The 25,104-nt window shown below is 40.6% G+C and overlaps 1 protein-coding gene across 1 annotated transcript in view; it reads left to right on the forward strand.

Moving 5' to 3' along the window:
• ULK4 (unc-51 like kinase 4) overlaps positions 1 to 24,715 on the forward strand; it is a 249,784-nt gene extending 225,069 nt beyond the window's left edge. The window contains exons 36-37 of the mRNA XM_067292453.1: positions 21,317 to 21,405; positions 24,388 to 24,715. Of these exons, the coding sequence (XP_067148554.1) occupies positions 21,317 to 21,405; positions 24,388 to 24,472 (174 nt within the window). The 3' untranslated portion in view covers positions 24,473 to 24,715. The remainder of the gene's footprint in view (positions 1 to 21,316; positions 21,406 to 24,387) is intronic.
• Positions 24,716 to 25,104: the final 389 nt, after the last annotated feature.

Raw genomic sequence — 25,104 nt, forward strand, 5'->3', positions numbered from 1 at the left:
TGGAAAATGTAAATTTAATGCCTGAGCTAATGTTTTCATGTCTGTTGATTTATTGTGATCTAATGCTTTAATTCCCACTGGTTGGTCATCTTCATGGTCTCATGGAATCAAATCAACAACTGGGGCAAAATCGGAGTGCTGTCTTTCAGCCAGCTCTTTAAAATGTGCTCTTCCTTTCTTACATGTATATTTTCAGTGCTCTTGTTTAAAGTCTATGGCTGAAAACTTAGCCAGATGTTTGCAGCAGTCTTAAAACTGTCAGAAGATTGTTAAAATAGGGAAAACTTTTTCCTGTAAGGCACATTCAGAAAAGTGTGTAAGAGCGAGCGTGGGGTATTATTATCAAAGTAATTCTGCATTTTTATTTACAGAATTAATTTTCAATTACATAATAGATGAAAGTTCTGGTAGGCTTGAGGTAACCAGTGATTTGGCCTTTGCTAATTTATATGAATGCGTCTGTATCTGCATAGAATTCACATCTAGAAGTCACTGTGTGTGTCAAGTTCAGTGATAAAATATTAGTGTCAGTAACATAATAATAACAATAATTCCCCTCAACCTGGCTGATAAAATCAAATGGGAAATACTAGTTATCAGAGACCTTTCACCTCCACCTATCAATTTAGAGGCCATGCAGTGCCTCAGAGACTGTTGGTTTCACTGCTTGATGTTCTCTGCTGTGGCATGAGAATGGCTGGTTTTACTGACCAGTTGTCCTTGTTACAAACTGCATGACTGGGATATCTGATATCTGACTGATTTTTCATCGATTCTGGGTGCAGTGCTATGTCTGTATGTATTATCTTCATCAGCGTTGAATGGAGCAACTGTTAGGCTTAGGTAGTGTTGATTTAGTTCCTCTGTGCCGGAAGGACGTTGAATGGCTGAGGGATAAATCCATGGGCAACTGAAGGAATTTTGGTGAAGAGGTAAGCAACTGGACAGTTTGGCAGAGCTGAACCAGTTTTCTTAACTGAAGACAAGTAGTGCATGGTCTTATTTCAAATTTGCTGCTTGAGGGTCTTGATTAATGGTAACTGCTTCTGAACGTCTGTGTGACCATCTTTTCTTTTATCTACAATTCTTGAGAATATTTCCCAGCCGTTTGTTTCAGACACATCAGTACAAAGTCCATCCTTTTGTCACTTTGAGCTCAGAATATTGTGACATGCTTAAAAGCTTCTAAAATACTTCCACTGATGGAGAAGAGAACTGGCTATTTGTTACGTATCGTTTCTTGTAAACAGGGAATTTGGCATGTAATTTACATTTATGCACAGTTCTCCTTTTTTAGTCTCATTTATTGATTTGAACCTCTCTGAGATACATAAGGTACAGCTTCTGTCCTTGTGCAATACTGAAACACTGGTTAAATATGAACATCATTTTTAATCAGGTTTCTCCAACTGCTGAATTTGCTGCAGTCTCTGGTCTGTTCTCCATTAGTTTGCTGGTAAGAAATTGTTGACCTTTAGATTACACTGTAAAAGTCATTGATTGCTGCAGGCTTTTGTGAAGAAAGATGCAAAGAAATATTATCTCCTGTCAGTCAGCCATGTAAACAAACTTGAATATAGGCAGCGGTTCAGCTTCCGAGTTCATTCAAAGTAAGGAGGGAGAGGAAAAGCTATGAACCAGTGTTCCCTACCCACTATGGATTCCTTTCTCAGCTCTTGTGCTGTAATAAAATGTTGTCATCCTATTTTAAAATCCTCCTATTCCCCGTGGGAGAAGCTCCTCTGAGCATAATCCCAACCAGTACTTAAAGCCCCTTTTGCTATGCAAGATAGTTGAGCCATAACCCCCAAGTCTTTTGCTCCCTTACCACAGTTCTAGTTCAGGCTCCCCCTGTTGCCAGATCCCATTTTATTCTTGGGGCAGTCTCACCCATCAGATTTCCTTGTTCCCAGTCTCGTGTTTGTACTTTTTGTTATGTACCTATCAGCCTTCTATTTCCATATCCTAACTACTCTTTGACTTGTTCCCTAATTTACTGTCCCAAGCCTTCAAAGACTGTCTAGAGAATAAATGCTCTTCCTTGCCCCCAAATATTGCTTTGCAGCATACTTGGCAGTCTTTGGTTTTCTGATAAAACTAAAAGTTAGTTGCCCTAATGTTTTAAATATGGACATCTTAGAAACTTTTACTCATATAAATGCCACTGATTTTTCTGAAGTTTGCATCCAATTTAAAATGAGACTGACAAATGGTTCTCCTAATTACAATGAAATTATATTCTTGCTCCTTCACCTGCATTAGGTAAATTACCAGTGCCTTTTAATTAAGCAAATTTTCCTCCCCTAAATGGTGAGCACATTGTTGTCATGAGTATTTTGGTTATATTTTCAGATATGTTTACAACATTTTCTAATTTTAACTTCCTTATGTTTTATGAGTCTGAGCATTAAACCTGAGATTTTTGCTTTTCATTGAAATACTACTGTATGCTAGTTTTACTGTTCTTACATATGTTATGGCAATAATACTATTCTGTTTATCTGATATCGTTATCACAAGCTTTTATTGCATTTAAAAAAAGAAGAAAGAGTTACCTTTTCTTGGCTCTGAACATCCATTCAGACAACTCCCACAGTTCACACCCATCCAAAATTATGCTCTTCTCATAAATAGCTTTGTGAATCTTAGTTCTTTGCACTGCCTTGTTTTCCTTTTTGAAAGTGCTTCCCCGTGGTACTCTCCTTAAGCAAGAACCAATACACCCAGAATTTGTTCTCAGAGTCAAAAGCTAGATATGTTAATCATATTTGTGTGTTTGTCATATATATGCTACAAAAACATGGGAATAAAAAAACTCATTTAATTTGTGTTTTCAGGAGGGAATTCAGAAATTATACCATATAGGAAATGTTACTCTTGAGTATACCTTTTGAGGAGAATCGCTCTGGTATGCAAAATTTTTGAATAGAAATGTAGTAAGGGACAGACACAATCACTACATGTCTTATCTTTAGTAGCATTCACCAGGAGCTGTTTCAAGGGAAATCATAAGAAGCTATCACAAGGCAATTATGAAATAGCCTACCTCCAGGCAAGGCTCCTGTCAGAGGACTTCTGAATGTCTACGGTTTTCTGTCTCTCTTGGAATTTTTATATCCATAAAAATGAAGGTGATAAGACTTAAAAGGTTATAGGAAATCTGTAGTGGTAGTTTAGATTATTATTTGTGAAGCTCTACCAAGCTGAAGATTAGTGTGTGTTATTTAACACTTTCAGTCATCCAGGTTATACTCTAATGTGTATATTTCTCAAATAATTACCTAATAATAGAGATAAAGATTCCATTCTTCATGGCCATAGACAGTCCTCATCAATAATTTATCAGTTCATGAAGTGAAAAAGTATATCACCTGCAATGAAGGTACTCGTTCTTCACTATTTACAAAGATTTTAAGAAGCTGCTGTATCTTTGTATCAAACTTCATTTTTTAGACTGATGCATTAAGTATTCCTCCTCAGAGAAAAAGAGAGGCAATTCTTACACTGATAGGTACTACAAAGGCCACTCTTCAGACCTTTGTATTTTTTTCAGTGGAAGTTGAACAATTTTGATATCTCAATCTGTTCTTCATGTATAAAGAATTGTCTAAAAATTAAGGTGTTATAAAAAGAGATTTTAGAACAAACTAATAAAGTGAATAGTAACAGATCAGCTGGTCCTGCTGGTAACTGTTGAAGAATTCTAGAGGAACTTGGATGAAATTGCTGAGCCTGTAATGGTGGTGTGCAACCTATCAAGAAAATCAGCCTCCATCCTAAAAATTTTAAAAGGGCTCCATGGGTCATTTTGAGAACTTCAGGCCCATAATTCTGACTTCTGTTAAGGCTGAACTGGTAGATATGATAATAAGGAAAGGATGGGTAAGCAGAAAGGTAAATATAACACATTATGTAACAGTCAATATGATGTCTGTAGAGGAAAGTCATATTTCTCCAGTTCTTTGAGTTGAGTCAATGAGCATGTGAAGAATCATAATCCGTTTGATATAGTGGACTTGGATTTTTAAAAAGCTTTTCATAAGGTGTCTCAGTAGAACTTCCTAAAGCAACTAAACTGCCATGGGAAAGAGAAAAGTTCTTCTCACAGATTAATAGCAGCTTAAACAATAGGAAATAATAAATGGCTAGTTTTGCACTAAAAACATAGATTACTGTCATAATCCCATTGGGATCTTTGCTGTTCAATGTATTCATAAATTGCCTGGAAAAAGAGATGAACAGTACTGTCACAAAGGTTTTTGATGATACAGAATTATTCAAAACTAAGCCTGACTCTGATCATTTGTAGAGAACTCAAAATATTGATTGAATAGATGACAAAATTGCAGGTAGTAGTCAGTAATGACAAATACCATATAATGTATGGAGGGAAAAATCATCCTAACTATACAAGCCTTGGTAGCTTCAAGGACAGTGGTCCGAGAAAAATGTCCATGGGGCTGGGGATGAGTAGGGAGCTACCCTCTGACAGGTCGACCCCTTTCATGGACTGCTGTATGGTGTTTGTAATGGTCACCAGCTCTTAATTTTGGCCAAGACCAACCTACGGTCATTTTTGCAATAGTCTGCTGGAGGACAAGGGCTTTGTAGAGGTCTTTCAGAAATTTTGACTTGCTTGGTAGGAGGGAAGATGAGTCTTTTCCTCAGCCTAAAGGTGCTGGGATGTAGGGAAGGTGTGTACCAGTTCTTTTGCTGCAACATTAGAAGGGATAGTTGGTGGAGGGTTGTAGCAAGATGGCATCTGGTGCAAGAGGTTTCAGATCCTAAAGGCACCTGTCTATCCCCCCTAGCATACCTTTGCATTGAATAACAGGAGAAAGAGGATAAACTCTGGGTCCTCAGAGACCTCTGAGCCTGCCACATGTTTCTCTGTTCACATATCCAACCTCCTTGGGAGAGAAATTGAAGCATGTGCACACTTGTATTCTTTGGAGAGGTAGAAAGGTAGCGAGAAGCATATAACCAGCCTTCTGGCATAGGATGACACCCTTCTTACCGATCTAGAGGAGATGCAAGAAGAAGCAAGGGTTCTCTACATAGACTTTTCTTCTCTAGATTCAGTGCATTCTGGCACTTGCCAAGCCTTGTGGGATAGGCCATCAGTCGTCAGCATGGAGACTGGGAACAGCTGGAGCTGTAAGAGGAGGTTTAGACAGGGAAGAGAAGAAGGGGTACTGGTGTTGTCTCAGCACCTAGATTAAGACATGGTGGGAAAGCAAGGGATCATCCTTTTCTGAGGTGACAGGGTTCAGACCTGAGGTCTGGAAAGGTGATGACTATGTACATGCATTTTCTGTTAATGCATGTACTGATAATCCCTGATAATCCCTAATTTGATAATCCCTCTGGGATTTCTGCCTGGAGGGCTGCCAACTGAGAGGACCATATCCAGGGCTTGCTTAGGGACTTTGTGAGAGGAGTCATGGTGGTGGTGTTAATCCGCTCAGTTATCACTCCCTATGGCTGGCTCAACACACAGGCTGTCTTGAAGGGATGAGGGATGAGGCTGTGGGTGCAGCAGTGACTTCCTCTAATGATGTGAAAGAGCCCCAGTCCCCACCATGAATTAGGCTTGCCATGTTTGTCCCCTGGGATTAGTGCCCAAGCTCTCCACATGGGTGTCTCCAGAGGGATGGCTAGCAGAATGGGGTTTCGGGGCGTGTGGGGCCTGGGAGGCAGTGCACAAGGGTAGGAGAGTAGGAAAGGATCAGCAGGAGAAGAAATGTTTTCTTCCTGCGAGGTGTCTTCTTCCATATTCTGTGGTGCCCATCTTAGCCCCTCGCTAAGGAACCTGTCGTCTTTTGTTTGGTGGTTTTGACAGGGTGTGCCTGCCTGCTGCAGGGAGGCATCCTGTCACCCAAGTGAGCTTGTTTGGTGGTGCCATGGAGGGACGGGAGACATCTGTGGATGGTCAAGACCCTCCATTATTTAGAGGGCCCATACTCCTCCTTCCTGGACTAAGGGGCAGTCTCTCTGTATTTGTCCTGGGAATCAGCGGACAGAGAAGCTGGCTTCCCTGGTAGAGTAATGAACTCCATAGAGAGATCCTATGTAAAAAACAACAAAGGACTCCTCTAGCCTCCCCCATTAAATGTGCTGCCACCAGCACTGGATTGGGCCTTGCTCTGGCAGCTCTGGGGGGGGTTCCCCTCCTGCAGGTGGGTGGTTATTGCCTTGGGGCTGGGGGGAGTTTCCTGGAGGGAGAAGCATCTTAGGTTAAGAGGTGGAAGGGGTAGCTTTTAGGAGGAAGGGGAGAGGGAAGAGGGCTGAGTGAGGGGAGCAGGCTTGCTCCTCCTGCTGCAGTTAGCATGTGCCCAACCCACTGATTCATGTGTGGGTAAGGCCAGTCCATTTCCCTGTGCTGGCTATGGGCTTGGTTTGCAGGGTGGCCGTTTGAAATGGGTAGCCATGTCATATACCAGCAGCCAAGAGCTTTAGGCCTGGCAGGTGGACTTTTACTCTGACCTTGTCTAGTAGTCAGGGAAGAAAAACAGTAATATGTCATACAGTTGATCAGTCACAAATCCCATTAGTAATTCAAAAATAATAGTAATAGGAGTTGCAAACAGTTTATAGACTGAAGTATCTGAAGTGTGTTCACACAAACAAAAAGGCTGTGACTAGTAAGTAAATTAAAATGGTATATTTACTGTAATTTGTGAGTGAAACTAGGGTCTAATTTCACTGAGTAAATAAATGATTGGAAATTATTGATTTGCTTTTACTAAGTAAAAGGGAGGACTAAAGAGTCCTAAGTTCTGAGAGCCTGACATGTGATAATGGCGGCTCCTGCAGAAAAGCATAATAGAAAGTTGTCTGAGTCACTCAGTATCTACCACTGGCCCTTCTATAGATTATAAATCATTAAAACCCAATATACTTACTCTGGAACTTAAACAATAATTTTTACCTTACTAAGATGTTTCATTTGAACTTGCCCTAGGAGTCTTAGGGGCTGAAACCCTTATTCTGAGTAGGCTGGAGACAGTAACTGTGCTCTAAACCTGTTCCAGCAGGCCAAAGCCTTGTCTTATATTACTGTATTGAGGGATGAAAGTTAATTCATGTTTCATTGTCAATTCATTTCTTGGTTTCACTGCGAAGAATGCCAATTTTGCTGGCAGTTCAGCGCTCGTAAAACATGTATCTTCTAAGGGAGAATGTGAGACCATCACCTCATTTCTTACAGATCATCAGATGTCCGTCAGATGGGGGAACTTTTGTCTTGGATTGAATTTAAATTAGAAACTTAGACATGAAAGACTTTATCTCATTAGCAATCCCTTGATCCACCCAGTTCCCCTAGGTGCTGTTTTAGAATGATAACCCCAATCATTCTTCAAATCATTATAAGCCATCAGTTTTAAGTGCAAAAAGCTAAGACTTTTCCTGCTAGTCAGTTCTACAACAAAAACAGGTGAGCTAAGGGCTTTGATCAAAAAGGTATTCTTTTAAGTCAGATTTATTCATTTTAGATTTTGTTTCTACATGTCTGATACTATGCTAGAAAATAATCAAAATACTTTATAAAAAAAGGATGAAGAGCTTCAAAATGAAGCTGCTAGCCAATTTAGATTGAGTTGAATGGTTGAAATAGTGCAATAAATCTCTTCTTTAATGTAAAAAATTATTTTTAACCTGTCATAAAGGTGATTTCTAGGTACTTTAACCTTACCAAAAAGGATCACAGATTTGGTTAAACTTCAAAACTCCTTTAAACTACAATTTAAAAATCATCAGACAAAACACCAAGGCTTTAAAAGTCTGTGTCACTATCTCACTTTACTTTAAGGCTTAATAGACTGCCACCTATGTTGCTTGTTCTCTCTGTTATGTGGTCAGGGCCTTTGTAGGTATTTGCTGAAAGCTAGATTTGCTAGAGTAAATAGGAATTGTGTTCATTCCTTTTCCTGGAACAGTGATGAGATCATTGCTTCAGCTTTGTAGCATGACGTGATTAAGTTTGCACTGTGACTCACTTACCTTGTCCTGAAGGACAAAGTTATAAAATTGACAGCCACTGTGGTTATAGGACCAAAAGGCAGTATCTTGTGGCAGGCCTCCAGATGCTCATTCTGGGTCTGTAAATGTTGAGTCCTGTGTTTTTACAGGAAGACAATGTAAGAGTGTATAATGACTTTATTTAACCAAGAATCTGTCTGGTTTCATTTCCATAGCTGTGTTAATATTTAAATCGTTGACCTAATCAGGTTAAGCGTGAGCTGAAACATCTAATTTTAAGGCATGCCTTGTTCATGGTAGTTGTGCAATAGCAAATTCAAAACAGTGATGTAATTAGCTACACATCAGCAAAAATACCTGAGAGGTTTTAACCCGAAGCCTATAAGAGAAAACAGACTGCTTTATTATGACACAAAATGCCTTTTTTGGAACCTGTGCATTTTTATTGTATTACCCAGTTGTAATAGTAGTTTATAATTCTTTTCTCATAGTCAAAAAGAAAATGAGAGGAAAAAACATGCAGTTCACATTCTGGTGAGATCATAACCAAAAGCTCTGTTGTTGGTAGTCATTTTGTACATAATTCAATGATTGTCTATTCACCTGAAGCCAAGACTGCAGCAGTGGCAGTACTGTAAGCTAGGTGTAAGGTTCACTTCCTGAGCTGTGTGGGCAAAGTTTGCCAGAACGCTTGCATTTATTATGATTACATTTAGTGAGTAGTATTAATTTCTTAAACACTAAATTCACCCACAAGATAAAAGCAAAAAGCCGATGCATGTGTAAAATAAGAAAATGTTTGTTTCTCTGCTGATATTCAACTATAACATACTTTGAGATAACAAAAGTCACAAAGGATAATTTAGTCACTGAAAGACTTAATCATATAATTCAAGATTGAAGTTTAAATTGTCTCAACAAGCTTTTCATGCCAAATAAACAATGCATTATTCAGCCAGTTAACATTCAGCCACAACAGCTGGACTCATATTTATTAGAATTTTCACTAGCACTTACCCCACACTTTTACAGAAAAGTCACTTCTCTATTTTTTTTTTTTCTCTGTAGACATTAACTTCTAGGCCGTTTGTTCAAGATAAGCATCAAAATGAGGATGTACAGGTCAATCTATGCTGTATTACAAAGTTACAAAGAAGAAGAGTCAGTCTGTCCTCCAGCTTACGCTCTCCTATCCAAATTAAACTGTTTACCTTTTATAGGAAACAGGCTCTTTTTTTTTTCTTTAGGAATTTATCAGAGTTTGTGTTTGTGGAAGAACAGACTCTCCCCTTATTGTGGACATATTTCTGCCCTGAAATTTTATCAGTTTGTCTTTTCATCTCTTTATCTCCACCTTTTAATGACAAGTCTGTGGGCTCATGGTTAAGGCTCTGGGAGGCTGTGCTGCCCTGCCTGGTTCACTGCCACCTCCACTTCACTGTCTTGCCTCTCGGCTGTCCCCACTCAGCAGGAGGGACAGCAGAACAGAATGTGAACCATGTTGTAGCTCAGCTTGTTAGTGCAGACCCACCTTCATTAGCTGTTTAAACTAATTGGACAAGTTGTGGACCAGGGCAAATGAGATATAAACAGATATTCCCACTTTGGGGGCAGCAACCTCTGGCAATGAAATGGGGCAGACAGTTGGGGCAGTGGTATTTTAAACCATGGCAGCTAAATCCAGGAGAACCCATTTGTTAAGATCCTTGGACAACACAACTAATGGATGACATAACTAGTCTCAATTTTAATATGTTTTATAAAAATTAGAATGAATTAAAAGTTTTATGCTGCATCTTTCCTCTGTTGATAGTGATTTTTGCTCAGAGTTTTAATATTTACTGTGTTTTTAAAATAAGGACCTCCATCAAGGTACCATCAAGGTGAAGGAGCTGAAGGAGCTATTGCCCACTCAGGTTGAAGTTAATGCTCCCTTACCTGAGACAACACAGATGTCTGTATGAGCACCTTGAGTGCTGGAATAGAATGGGTTAGTGGAAATCACCATCAGTGGTGGTTTAAGCTAACCCACCTAGCACTGCAATTTAGTGGGTGCATCTACATAGATTTCACATTCCAGCTAGCGTTTGATAATTTCTTAAACTGCTTTAACTCAAGTACTTGTGATTGACTATTTACTTAATTGCATGATTGTAATTTAAATAAATTTGTTCAACTACCCACTGGAGAAGATGAACTGGAGTATCTGTTGTAACATAGTGCCAGACACAACCTTCTCCTCAGAGAGGAAGAACAATTTAAGTAGATATTTTGTAGCTGCTACATTCATTTCTTGAGATTGTGATGTATTCCCCCTTACCTTGTCCCACTATAGTGATTGCTGAGGCAGTTGCATTAGGCAAAAATTGTCCTTTCCATGCCCACTAGCTGTAGAGACAACACTTTCCCTTGTTCCATCTACCATGAAGTATGCAGAGTTCTCCTGCGTTGCCCTTCTTTTTATACCAGCTACTTGAGTTTATCCTTAAATAAAATGAGCCTTGGTTTTCCCTGGCTGCTTTTATTAACAGTAATACAGTGTATTGCCATTCAGGTCACTAGTTAGTGACATCATGTTGGACTTGCAGTCTTTGTATCTTTACTTTTGGTAGAAGATTGCCAAGTTGAAGAGCTTGATCCTTTTTGCTCTCTTCTCATATGTGTCAGAAATGGCAGCTGATAAGGCAGGATGAAAATGACTGTATGGTACTGTATTGAGAGAAAAAGGTGATTTCTATTTTATCTTCTCTTCGCAAGTTTCTGCTGTAAATCATTTAACCTTGTCTTAGAGTCCTTTTGTTTTTTCAGTTGCAGCAAAGAAACTCTGCAGAGTTTACATCCATCTGTATCTTGAAATATGATTATAAAGAACAGTAAAATAGTATTATCTTGGGGACAGCTGCAAGATTTTCTCTCATACTGAGACTGCCGGGAGCTGGGACTCAATAACTTGGTAAAAGCATAGCAAAGCTACTCAGGAATCTGTTCCCGTCAGTCACTGATGAAACTGTGATAGAATCAGCCAAGTGTGTGTGTGTGTGTGTGTGTGTGTGTGTGTGTGTGAGCTGAGGAGAGAAGGGGAAAATGGATATGAAATCATCAAATCACTAGTTGCTTGATATCACGGTAACAGCAGGGCTCATAAATGGGACGAAGCATGTGGAGTCCAAGCATAACAAAATGAAAAGGAAAATATTGACAAAAACCAAAACATGAATGCACTGATGAATTATGGTCATCTACAGCATGAGATGGAGTGAGTGGGGCTGATCTCTGAAGCAGCTGTGAAAGAGCTTGCTGGCAACCTAGCCTATTGCACTATTCAGTCTAAATTAAATCTTATGAGATATTCTGTCTGTTTATTTGAAATAAGTAATGTAAGTCTGGAAGTATACGTGTGTCTGTGCTGAGTGCAGATTTGGGCTACTGTTTTTGTTGATGCTTGTTTTCACAGTTACTCAGACATTAAAGTATTCAGTCAATCTGTAATGGCTGCTCTTTAATTACAGTGAGGGGAAAAAAGTCAAATATGGGACTTGCTCTTAGTTTCAGAAAGCAACAAGAATGAATAGTGTTTATTGCAGTGGCTCTAATACTGTAGACTCAAGTGTTCCAGGGGGAACTGTCTTACCCCCTTGTTTGGAACGTGTTCACTTTCCGAGACCCCTCTAGGGCTTGGCGCTGCGTTGGTATTTGGGTACTGGGAGCCCACTATGATTATAAGTAGATATGGAAGCTGACCAAAAAAACAATACTGACATGGTCAGCAATGAGAAATATGCTCTCTCTTCACATGGACAGATGTTTTGCTTCTGGTTGTACAGTGAAACTGGCAGTTCTGAAACCTGCTACTTGTTTATTTGATTCGTAATTCAAGGCCAGTGTAATTCCCAGTGACTGTCACCGTTGCTTTTGTTATGGAATTCGAATTCATTGTTGCTGTGGGCACAGAAGGATCGCCGTGCTCATTTGATGTTTCAGTGCACTGCAATTTTACATAGTGCAATACTGTTGAGATTGCCTAGCTGTCATTTGTTGGACTCATCACTATTACTTCCTTTTGACCTCCTCTCTGTAATTGCACATGCATGACTTACTAGCTGCTGTAAAGATACCTAAATGCAACTGGGATCCTTTAAAAAAAAAAAAAAAAAAAAAAAAGGTGAATAGACCAAAATGGTTCTTTCAGAGGTCAGTGAGGACCAACTGGCTAGCTGTTTGCTCTCTGCCAGGCACTCAGAGCCATCTGTCACATGACAGTAAGCAAGCATAGATTTTGGGAGTCCATTTGTTTTTATGACAGTTTTTACAATTTTATGGAAATTGAGCCATTACATAAAGTTTAATTTTCCTCAGAATTGTTGTTTTAGGGACTTATATCCTTGTTCAGTCATTTACATGTCTATTTACTTTTACATAAAGCACAAATATAATGATGTTTTTCTCCCCTAATAAAAAATCTTCAGACTTAAGTTTTGTCTCCTTTTCAGTATGTGAAGGACTCTATCCATGTTTGGCACTTAAGGAAAACCTCGAAGGTTCTGTATCCAAATTTTATGTGTCCCTAGAAACTAGGGGGTTTGCATGTAATTCCTACTGAGGCTACAAATGAACTAATATTTAATGCTTTAATATTTAGTTTAAAGTCATAGCCTACAATGATTTTCTAAAAAGATTTTGTTGCTGTTTTTAGTCTTTAAGTATGTATTTTTCATAATCTGCTTTACTTCTCAATATATCTCATCATATCCCTGCTATTCCTGGGAATGGTATATCTAAAACATTAAGTCAAGCTGTACAGACTTTTAGTTGTTGGAGTCCTGTGTTCAAGTCCAGATTACAACCACATGAGCGTGAGCTTTTCAATTTTTCTTCACCCCCAGTGAAAGTTAATCAATGTCACAAATGCACCACACCTTCTGAGGTCGTAGGAAGGTTCTTCTCAAGGGAAGCTAGGGATTTTGTATACTAGATCAGACTTAAATTGCACTGACAGATTTGTATAAGGAAAACTTTGACAGCTTCTACTCAACTAGCTCTGGCTTCATTAAGGCATAGTAGTCTTTTATTTTCATGAGTAGCATTTTAAAGCAAGACAAGGGACAATGTCAAGTTGGAAGTGTTATTTTTTGGAGGCTTTATGCTTTAAAATTCAATTCCTCAATACACTCTAACTGCCCTGCAGTTGCTAGGGGTCTGGATGGTTCATGCATTGCAGGCATGGCTGCTCAAGTGTTTGTGTCCTTACATACATAAGTATTTATGAAACTGGTAATTGTTTGGTTGCTTGCGTACTTCTCCTGTGAGGTAAATGCCATTTAAAAGTCAGCACTTTCCAAAATGTGCTGGGTGTCACTGTTTTTCCCAATAGTGAGAAGACAAGTTATCTGTCATAATGATTCTTACTCTTACAAATGTATATTTCAAATTATTTGAATTGTCATAGCACCAAAGATACCAGGGAAAGATATAGGTTGAATTATACTAGGTACTATGAACATGAAAAGAAGGCCATCCACAGTCCATGGAGCACACCAGTGAAAGCTGGATGTAACTCCAAAGAAGAGTTTTGGAGTCAGACTATCTTGTGACTTTATGGGGAAATGTAAGGTCTGACAGGTGATGGAATTCAGGGATCTTTTTCAAGAGCTGAGTTATTAGGACCATAAAAGATGCCAGCACTGTTAAAAGAGCACGAGGAGTCAACATTTAAGAAGGCCTGGGGGTTACGTGTCAGAAGCTATTTTAGGAGAAAGGCTGATAAAGAAAAAGAGACTATGAAAGATGTTTAAATCTGAGAGCCTTCTCAGGTCCAGAGACTGATGAACTTCAGGGGAAATCTAGGTATGCAGAAAATTTGTTTTTTTTGTTTTACAATACGTTTTCATAAATGCTTTTAGTCTTTTTTGATCTAAGGCAACTAGAAGCCTCTGTCATAGATAAGAGCAGCCTCTATCATAGCTTCTAAAGGAACATAAATGTATGGTCTGAGCCTAAATTGCACCTACTGTGGTAATAAAAAATAATTCCAGTGGATTTCCCCTTTCCTTCTGTAAGGGGGAAATCATATGAGGCCATCAGGGTAGGTGTGCCTGGGCAGCGGTGGTCTCATCAGTCCAGCAAGGTGAGGACAGGCAGCCGCCTGGTGACTGCGGGAAGAGGAACTGGAGGGGGCTTGCAAGGAGTGCGTAAGCTCTGTATGTGGCCCTGTTTCGCTAAAGCTGATGCTTGAGGAGAGGTGAAAAAGGCAGGCTGGGATTATTGTTGGGACAGTGAAACTAGTCTGAAGTGGTACCTCGGGGAGTCAGCGGCACACAGATGACAGATGAATTTGTATTTGGAGATGAGATCACCAGCAACAGGGTAGCAAGTGTTTATTTTTAAAGTCATATTGATGTTGTGTTTGCTTATGGGCGTGTGTGACTTGTCAGCCCTGCAACCCTATATGGAAGTCTCCTACAGCAGCTTTGAGACACCTTTTGCCAGACAGGACTGCAGCTTACTTCCACTAATAAGGTTGTTGTGGACAGCTGGTTCTAACGGATAAAAAGAGCTTGCCCTATCCAGTTCTGTCAAGTCAAACATTTTAAACTCAATAGTCAGAGGGGATAGAAACTGCAATAATGGATATTTGCTGGGTTATAAAGACATTTTATATTTCCTGAAAGTGAGCTGAGAACACTGTTAGCAATAAAAACAAAATCAAAAAATCAAACAAGACGGAGAGCACTCTTCGGTTCAATAATTAACCTGGGTTTTACAAATCTTCTGTTATGCTTAGACAATGCCCATTAGAGTTGGTAATTTTATAGTTTCACAAAAACCATGGAATATGCCTCTGTGTGCTATATATATGCTGAAGGGCAGACAATAGTGTTAAAGTGTCAAGAAGGGTCCCAGGTCAGTTGGCAGTTGTGTGGTGTAGGGGAGCCGTTCCTTCTCACACTGTGAATAGTGCTTGAGGCAACCTGGCTTGCAGACTGCTAGGCACTGGTACGTTTCCAAGTTACCAGAGGAAATTACTTTGAACTTGGAATAAACCTGTGCACACATACAAATTAAATGGAAACAAAACACGTAGAATGAAATCTTGCCCTTATCAAAGTCAAAGGAGTTTGTTGTTGACTTCAGTGGAGCAAGAATTTTGTCCATAAAGAGGAAGGAAAGATTTCTGAACTCTAAAATCAGAGCTAGGCTGTCTGATGTAGGTTTATTGTCACAGATACCTGCTTGTTTTCACATACATTTGCAGGATCTGAAGGCCACAAAGTCTTTGTAATTGTGTGTCTGAAATGCCTGACTGTAGTAGTGCTTGCCAAAGCACACCTGGATCACTCATGCTTTTGTAACTTTCCTTTCTTGTTTTTATGGTGCAGCAACATTGCACAGGCCTGTTCAAATGAGTTGGCAATTAGTAACATAAATATAACTTGTCCAACTTGATTTGTCCTCTCCCCCCCCATTATGTGTCTGTCTCTCTCCGACTAAACCATTTGTAGAGAGGAGAGTAGCAAGCAAGCGCGCTGTGATGGGGTGAACATCAGAAATATTTTTACCCTTTCAGAATGGGTTCTCATACGTTACAGGGAGCAAGAGCAATAACTTGTGGCCCTCCTAGCGAGTGTCCAGTGTTTCTGAGCACACACTGACCTTGGGTGTTTCTTCTCTGCAGTTGCATAGCCTGGCAAGGGTTACTATTAGTTTTCACTAAATAACTAGTAAATTGGTTAGACCTAAGCCCTTTGATGGGTCCAATGTCACGTACCTGCTGAGAGCATGTCTAACATGCCAGATTAAATGCTTCACGAAAGGCCATTGAAGATATTTGGGATTTTTGGGGTTGTTTTAGTTTTCAAAAAAATCTTGCCAGCAATGTGACGTTGGCCTAATGGCATTTCCCTGGTAAATGGGAGATCAGGCTTAACTTTTGTGATCTGGAGAGCTGTGCTGCCTCTTGCCTCCCGGCAGAGTCCTTGTGTTTTTCACTAGTTGTATGGGAACCATCTAACCCTCTCTGCCTCTCCCCACCCTGTGGAAGCTATGCTGCAGCTACAAAAAATACAAGGTTCAGCCCCAAAAGTGGGGGGGCTGCAAGAGAGCCTGTGAGTCTGTAGCCTCATAGGGGCACTGAAAAAAGAGGGTGAGGTTTGGAGTTTTGGTCTCTGCCGTCTGGACTATTTGTTTTCATTTGCTGTTTTAGCAGTCTAAGCTCCAGAGGGGAATGGGAATTCAGATAACTTCTTGTTCAATGTGCAGGTTTTCATGTCCTTCTGAAACTAAGCTCTCCCTGTGCACTACACAGGTATCTAAGACTCCGCTCTGGATTCCTCTCTGGGGACTGACACCTAAAACAGTTTTTGCAACATCTGCTTTATAGGCTCCAAATCCTTTATTGAGTCTGGCCCTTCATTGCACTACATTACTTTATAAGCTGAAGTGTGCAGGCCTACAGAAAGAACGACAGTCACCGATCCCTTTGATATACTAGCTTCGCATATGGGCCAGTGGAGGGATTTATTTTGAAAGAAGTATTTATGTTTAGTAAGTGTGAACATGATCAGTGAGCCCATCAGTTTTATGTCACATAGACGCTCACCTGAGCAAGTCCCTGTTTGCAGTATATTCTTGGTTACAGTGCTCATCTGTAACACGGGAAGGCTGTGTGCTTCTGTCTGCGTCCAGTACCTGTAAATAGCTCAGTGCTGGCAGCCTGGGAGGAAGAAGCACCATTAAATGCCTTGGGATAGGCACAAGATGGGCAGTGATACTGGGAAGTTTTCTGCTCCAGCCCAGCCATTGTGTCGCGTTTCTGAAGTTACCGACCCACTGACTTTTTTTTGCTGGGCTGTCACGTCTGCTGTAGTGATGTCTTTGACACTGCTGTATTTTGTGACATTTGTTTCTTAAAAATGGGAATAAGGTCACACTAAGCAGCTGTGAATAGCCATCAACTTTCAGTCACCGCCAAGCCAGACTGAATTTGAAAAAGCAGCTTTAGGGATGAAAGGCTCTGTGTCCTGCTGACAGCCCCTTGAGCCAGTCAAAGGCAGAGGCAGGAAGGAGAGGGCTGAGATGCACATTTTAAACTTGGGACAGCACTTACTATGAAGACATTATTTGAAATCGTGCCTACTGGGCAGTAGGAGCATGCTTAACTCTTTGCTGCCTAATTTTTTATTAGGAAAACTTACTTGCATGGCTGCTCTCAGTCAGTGTTGGTAAAGTTCAGTGAGAACTCAAGCTAACTGACCCTGCAAAGATAATTAGCTTAATTATATTCAATTTTGAGAAAAAAGTAGAAAGCATCTCTTTATGAGGTTAAAATATTGATCAGTGCTTGTGGAAGAAAAAAAATCCAAGTATGTGTAAAGAAACAGTTATGAAATGACTTGCTTATATCTGTGTACACAGACACAGTGATAGCTTGTAAAAATGAATCTGTCGAGGGAGAACATGGTAAACATCTCAAGTAATTGTTTATTTGAGAAGAAAACATTTGATGGTGCAGCTAAATATCGTCCTGAGGCCTTTCTTCAACCAAAAAAAATGTTTCAAATTAAAAAGTTCCTTATTTTATTCAGTAAATATATTGTTTCCCAATTTCAGTACAGCTGACCTCACAGACATTGAGCTTACAGTTCAATTGAAACCCCAACAAAGCAGGAGAATTTCTTGTTCTTCAAAATAGTGAGAAAGTAGTTTACTACTTAGGACATTTAACTCAGTCATAAAATACAGAATGGTAGTTACAACTAATCAGTGAAAGTAGTTCAGTATTATGAAAGCAAGGCCTTAAGAAAAGAAATATTCCCTTAGATTTCCATGTATGACTAATTCTAGCTTTTGCCTTTTCTTGAAAATTGAATTACAAAAGTCACTTCGGCTTACACCAAGAATCCAAGCCTCCTTCATTTATTAGCAAAGATGTTCTTCCAGTGAGTGTTTCATGTTGTATCTTTTCCAGCACTCACCTTTAGCAGCACCGTAATACCTGAACAGCTATCCTAAATTTTAGGAAATACTGATCTTTTCATATCAGTTACAGTATTCTTTATGACTCATCCTTGTTTAATAGAATTGAAGAGAAGAAAGCTGCTGAAAGGTTATTAGCTTAATAAAGAAAAGTCATTTTGAAATTCTTATTAAATTTGCAATGAGTGCACAACTAAACTGAGATTTAATTACATTTTTAATTAAAGGAATGGCTATTGATTATGTCATTGAATATGTGTTGTAGCCAGCCCTAACAAATCAGCATTATTACAAGAGATCATTAAACCAGTTGTTAAAATTCTAAGTGAACTCTAAAAATAGAACTGGCGTGGATAAATCATGTAGTGATGTTGGGTAGAAGAAAAAAATTATAAAATTAGTGAAAAATACATGCATTTCAAATAGTTGGATTATTGATGGTTTTCTGTATTATCATTATTTTCATTTACAAAACAAAATGAAGACAGAAATTGAACATTTTTTATAAAAAGAATACATGGGTAAAATTTTATGTTTGTTCTTAAAATTGAACAGTGATCCCTGAGATCAGCCAATATTTCTCATGACTTTAACATGAAGCAGGATCTAATCCATCTTATTTGAGGGGTCTTTTGATAATTCAGCGAACAGTAAAATTTACTATGCAGTCTAATATAAAAGGAGCAATTAAATGTTAATGGTCACAGCAATAACAGCATGAGAGTACTGACAGAAAGGTAAGTGGGTGCGTTCAAGCTATTTACGGGGCACCGGCAACTCACCCCTTATTCAGCCTGCAACATTGCTGCTGCTGCAGCGTTGATCCTCTCCCAGGCCAGGTGGGGCGAGTCTGTGGTGTGGATACCTCGTGGTGGATAAAATACAGTTTTCCAGACACTGACGATCAAGAGTGGGTGTGGAAACGCCAGCTCCATGAGTAAATCTGTAGGGCTGTATTTCGTCCATGCACATTTTCTGTGTGTGCTACAGCCAACTACAGCCAACGGGACAGGTGTCTGTTTTATCATGAACGCGCCGTGGCTTTGTGTGAAGCTTTTATTCCATGCTCTCTTGAAAATATGTCCTAAAAACGCAAGTTGCTTTAGACTTAATTTAAAACATCTCCTGGTTGCTAATGATGTTAAAGGCCTGATCCTATCCCTCCTTGTGGCACCACCTTAGCTGCTGAAGGGATCTGTCAAAGCGTATTCGGCAGTGGAGTAGCCCTTGCGGGTGGGAGTCGCAGGAGGCCACTGCTCGGGGCTGGAAGCTGCGCTCAGTGGTGAAGTCTAATAGGGAGGCTGCTGCCGAGGAAGAGCAGATGATCTCATAGGTCCTTCTGTTTCTATCCACTACAATTTCTGTGCATATAAAACCATTTTAATCCTTTTCATTCAAATATGTTGTATCCACAGAAATGTATTCTTAATAATGACATGAGGCACACTGCAGCACAGGCAACCTTACAGTCAGATCCTATTACTCAGCTGGACTAAGTTAATGATTGAAATAGAGCATTTTAGGATTAAAAATTTATTTTGTACATGATTTTATGGTGGAGCACATTTTGAATTTTCTGTCTATGTTTTATGTACAAAGGCCAATCTGTTCAAAGAAAATGAAGGTTGTACAAATTCCAGCACTTAGGAGCTGGGCTAGGTTAGAATTAGGGATATTTGCATAACCTTTATTTGACCTCTTAGTTTTATGGAGCATGATTCAATCTTTAATGACATGATCCCCCCCAACCCCGTGACCCCTTCCTCTTTCAAGTGTGCAGGATAAACACGGGGGATGAGTGTGGCAAGTGGAAAGCATGTGGCAGAGGCTGATTAGTTGCAGGAGTTATGAGAAGTGTTTAATAGAGGCGCAAGTACTCTTTAGGAAGAAAAAACAATGTTTTGTGTTTGCAGATGCTGAGAGAGAAAAGAGCTTTATTGTGATGATTGGCTCAGTGTGTCTCTGTTCTAAAATTCAGAACAATGATTACAAGAAGTCTCCTGTATCTGCAGGATGACAATTAAAGCAGAATGGATTACGGAAGTATAAATTGAAGGGCTCAGATATAAACCTCAAGAGAGTAAAAAGGCTTAATGACCTGTAATCAGGGTTTACCAATGATTTGTGCTGGGTAGCAGGGTCAGGGTTTTTTGCGACACATAGGATAGATTTTAGTTTACTCCAGACAGGTCCCTGTTCCCTGTCATTGTGTAGCTGTAGCAAGTTATGATTACAGATGTAGAGACACTGTTGTTGCAGAATCACTGTTGATAGATGGTGGTGGGATGGCAGCTGTAAGTACAGCTTCTCTTGTGAGTTAAGAGGGAGGCTTAAAGGTGCATCACCCAGATGCCAGCTGTGGCATGTTTAAAGCTCGAAAGTCCTTGCCAAATTTTGGGATTAAGAGTCGTCGTTTCAAACATTAACTCCTCAGGTATCAGTATTATCAGCCACCCTGGTCTTCTCATTTCCCTTTCTTTTTGGCCAAGGTTTACCTACCTTTGCAAGCAAGAACTGACACGCAAATCTTTTTTCAGTGATTTGTTGAGATTTGGGAGCTTCTTCAGTAACCCATCGAGTATTCAGTGTCCGTGCCACGATGCCAGGCAATTTCGTGTTATACGCACCATAACCTTCCCATTGCCATGGGTAATGGGTCAGGAAATGTGCAGCCGCCTCTAGCCGTACAGTTATACTACTTTAGGCTGGAGGATCAGTAAACCAGTCATTACAGATCAGTGTGATAAAACACGTGTGGCAAAATCGGCTATAATCAGAGCTCACTCGGCACGAAAGGGCGCATAGCTGTGGCCAGTCGTTCCCCGTCTGTAAATGACTGGTCTGAGCAGGCAATATTCCTAATGGCTGAGGAATGGCACAAAAAATCGAATATGCAATTGCTAGCGTTGCAGTGATTTTTAACCTGAGTCCTCTTAGATAAAGCCCACATGTCCTGATCTGAAGGCTGTTAGAGGCTTGCTTGTTTTTTCTCTCAAGTGACAAAATGAAAGTGACTGCCTCCCAGAGATCTCCCTGAAATTCAGAATAAATGGGTATTGTATTTGCATTGGCACTAAATATGAAGTCAGGACTGGCAGACTGTGATGTGTGAATTTGCACACATACAGGGACCTAGAACAAGAGTGAATCTTGTTAATTAAACCAGGCCATTTTAGACAGAGTCTGCCTAAAATTCAGCCCTGTTCAGTAAAAGGGGCTTTCTCTGGGGTCTCATTACTGTCACGTTCCATTTACAATTGTAACAAATGCTGTGACTTGTTTCCCTCTCCCCTATCCCACAAAAAAATGACACTGGAATTTCTTGCAAAGCCTTTGATAACTTTCTTTCTTTTTGTTCCAGATAACTTCAAACGCAAAGCACTGGGAGAGCCTGAAGAATGATGGCGACGCTCTTATCCAGGCTCTGGAGGGACTGGCCCAAGCTGCCAGGTGAGTGCCCTCAGGCTCTCAGGAGTTTCCAGGTCTGCGCGCGCTCCTCTGACATGGCCTTCTCCTGTAATCGCCTCCGGTGTGGTACAAGCTTCTCGTGTTACTGCCACTGGCCCTCCCCCACGTGCTGCTCTCCCCCAAACTCCTCTCCTTCAGAGCTTTTCCGCTTTTCTGTTGCCACTGCTGCGATGTGCTTTGATCCCCAGCTGTGGCTCGCCAGTGCATGCTGCCCAGCCAGGCTCAGCATGCGTCCACGTGTGGCTAGTTTTATTAATTCCAAACAGTCTGCTTTTTTGCAAGCACATTGTGGTCAGTGTTTCTTGGCGTAGTGGGCCAGCTGCAAAATGTAATGTTTGCGCCCTGTTTTAAAGCAATTGTGCTTTGTGCACTTGAAAGCTGACTGTGCACGGCCAAAGACATGAACTGCTTTCGCTGAAGAACCTGCTGTTTTTCCGAGAGGGCACAAGACTTTGGGGAATGCTGCAGCATTCCCAGCGAGAACAGAGGTTCTGCTCCTGGCAACTTGGCCAAACTTCAGCTCATCCCCCTTAGAGTTTTCCTCATCTAATCCCCTTTGGATGTACGAACGAATAAATAGTTGTCCTCTGTCCCTCAGAAAACCCCTTTGCCCTCTTGCCCTAGACTGTTAGGCCGCATTTCATTCCTGGTTGAAATAAAATGCGCAGATAAATTGTAGCGTAAGTTGAAACAAATATTCTTTTCAGTGCTCTTTGTGCTCCCAGATGCAGGCTTTATATGGGCCAGTTGTTTGAGAAAATTGGCTCCTCAGCATTATGGCAGGGTGCACACTGTATTAGAAGGAAAGGGGATGGGGGCAGATGAGAGGGGGAAATGGTCAGGACGTGGAGAACTGAAGGAGATGCTCGCTGAGGACTACCAGAACCTGGCGTGAACCATCTGCATCCCTCCCATATCACACAGCAGCTGACTCAAGGTTTTTTGTATGACGCATTAAATTATCTATCTAAAATAAAATAGCATCTCTCCCTCAGGGCGAGATTAGCCCCACCACTGAAAATGACAGTGGTATGACAGTGGGGAAAGAAGGGTTTTTCTCTTTTAGAACTCGTTTTCACTCTCTCTCATGGCATTTCAGTGTCAGATGCACTAGACAGCCCATTCTGTAGCTGTCTTTAAATCCTCTTCCTGCCTTCCTCTAATTGTCTATTATCTACACATTTCTGTACTCAGAAAAACTCCACATACTACATAAAACCCCAAATAAATAGCAGTTTCTCTTATTTTGACACAATATGCTCAGTACACCAAATTCTAGCTGAAGCTAATGATGAGTGTTTTGGTATGTTAGGGTAAGCCAAGTTCCTCTGCTGTGCTGAGCTCCAGCACTGCAGCAGCAACATAGAAACCCCAAAGAGCTCAGAGATTCCCCATCTCCAGGAACGCATGTCCCTATTCGCCTGCTGAGGAAATCACGAGGCTGCCTGGATCTTTGGGCTGTAATGGATTCAGTTGTGGATGAATTGGCAAAGGGGCAACAGGAAAAGCCTGGGGTCAGCGAGCTGATCAGCTTTAGCTGAATTGGGCTCTTTTGTTTATGGAGGTTACAGATGTTCTGCCATCCTCCAATTTCCCTTCTCTTATGTGCCATCTTTCTTAAGCATATTCCTTATTTCCTAATAAACTTGGCCCCCTCTTCTCAATGCGGCTCACAGCACAGGTGAGAAGCCTTTCTGAATTGTGTGCAGAATCAGAAACGCTTTAGAGATGACTACAACTGAGATCCTGGATCGAAGTCATCCTCTGAGTCATCTAAACTTCCAGGACCTTCCACCCACATATAATCACTAGGTTAAAGTGACCGAGGAATGTTTTTGCTTTGCCCATTTTTTACAGACAGGTTTCAAATCTTTTAGTTTCCCTGTGTGGTGGAAGGAATGAACCATCAAAGCAGTCTGTGTACCATCAGAGGGACAGTGCTTAGACTGCAAACTGCTTTAGGTGTTCCCTGCTGCCATGTAGCAGCTGTGTATTGCCAAACTCTTCTTCTGCTATATGTTCTCAACTAGTCAGAACAGACAGTTTTTGGAGTGACATATAACCCATTCTGCTTCGTAGCTATGTGGAATCAAATCTGGACTGTAAAATGTGGGATCTTAGCCATCTATTTTCAGTGAAGACAGTTGCCAAGATGAATTTGTTTCAGATAACTACAGTTTCTGATTTAAACTGCTGCTTTATTAAGCAATTGGCTTAGAGAGTACAGACTGATCATTTGGATTTCATGGTTTGCTCTGTGTTCCCCAAAACAGGGAGTGTCAGTAGGTATTTGTCATTAGCAGAAGCCGAGGAAGTTGCAAATTGGTCTGCTAGTGTACTTGCGTGAGTTAAAGACAAGGCATAGCAGCCTATAAAAATCATCTTGTTTATGTGGACTGGCAGTGTTGTGTTAGATCCCCTGTTCCAGTGCTGGAAAAAGCATGTGTTTTCCAGCAGGAAAAAATAGGCAAAATATGTGCAATAAATAGGAGAGAAAGCAAAGGGCGGGAAGAAATCACATCAGTCAATCTAAAACATGCAAAGCTGTGTGTGGTAGCGCATTCAATCCTCCTTGCAAAAGGTGGGCAAAACCCCGTGTGGTGCTGCCTCACATGCTGAGCAGCGCTGCACTGAACGCTGTACGGGTGAAAACAAAACCTGAGACATTCTTCTATCAAGCTGAAAGTGTGTGTGGGGGGGGCAAGGTAGCAAGTGTGTGTGTGGGCGATTGAGCAAGGTAGCAGTTACTGTGGATCTGAACTGAAAGGATTGCCTTTTTACATGAGGTTTGCTACGGGACAAAATTGCGAGTTGCATATTGCTGCTTAACAGAAAAGCGGGATTTAGTAAAGTTACTCAATGGCTATTAAGAATTTTCCTACACAGAATAAGACAAATGTAGGATTTGAACAAAAAGTTTTCCCTTGAGACTGTCTAATAGATGTTACTGTTTTTAATTCCCAGCTCCCATGCTGATGTTGCTGTTGCTTCCTTGGCATTTGAAATTCTGAAAACAGTGGGACATGAAAAGCTCAAGCCGACCAAGTGAACCATTTTTGACTAGGCTGATGAAATGCGCAAGTTGTGTAGCTGCTCAGCTCTTCTGGCCTGTATGAACATCTTCAAATGAGCCAGGCAGACCTAATTAATTTAGCCAGCTAGCTGAGTTTTATCTGTGGATGAGCATATGCATGGCTTAGGAAGGAAGGGAAACTGCCCTTTTTTTTTGGGGGGGGGGCGGGTGTCAGGGTGAATCCTTACTATTGTACCTGTTGACATTATTTGATGTATTTCAAGTATTTATTTGACATTCAGAGTTTGCAAAATGTAAATTAAATAAACATAATAGTATAGTTATTTCATAAGATGAGCAAAATGTGTTTCATTATTTTAAGCTGTCAGGGTTTTTTGGGGGGGGGGATTGTTTTTTTTTTTTAATCAGGTGACTGCCAGAGCTGTTCATCTTCAGGGGTCATCTCATTCATGCCTAGGGCTAGTTCTTGATAATACCTTTTAACCAAAAATACAATTTACTTCATCTCACACAACCAGAATCAACCCTGTGATCACATAAAGGCTAAGTATTTGTGTATGTATGTATGTGTCATGTAAGCATGCTAGAGCAAGTTTTTACCTAGTATCCTGGGCTCTTTTGCAAGCATGTCTACCTCTGTTGCCTAG

Source organism: Apteryx mantelli, chromosome 2, assembly GCF_036417845.1.
Source record: "Apteryx mantelli isolate bAptMan1 chromosome 2, bAptMan1.hap1, whole genome shotgun sequence".
Taxonomy (NCBI): Eukaryota; Metazoa; Chordata; class Aves; order Apterygiformes; family Apterygidae; genus Apteryx; species Apteryx mantelli.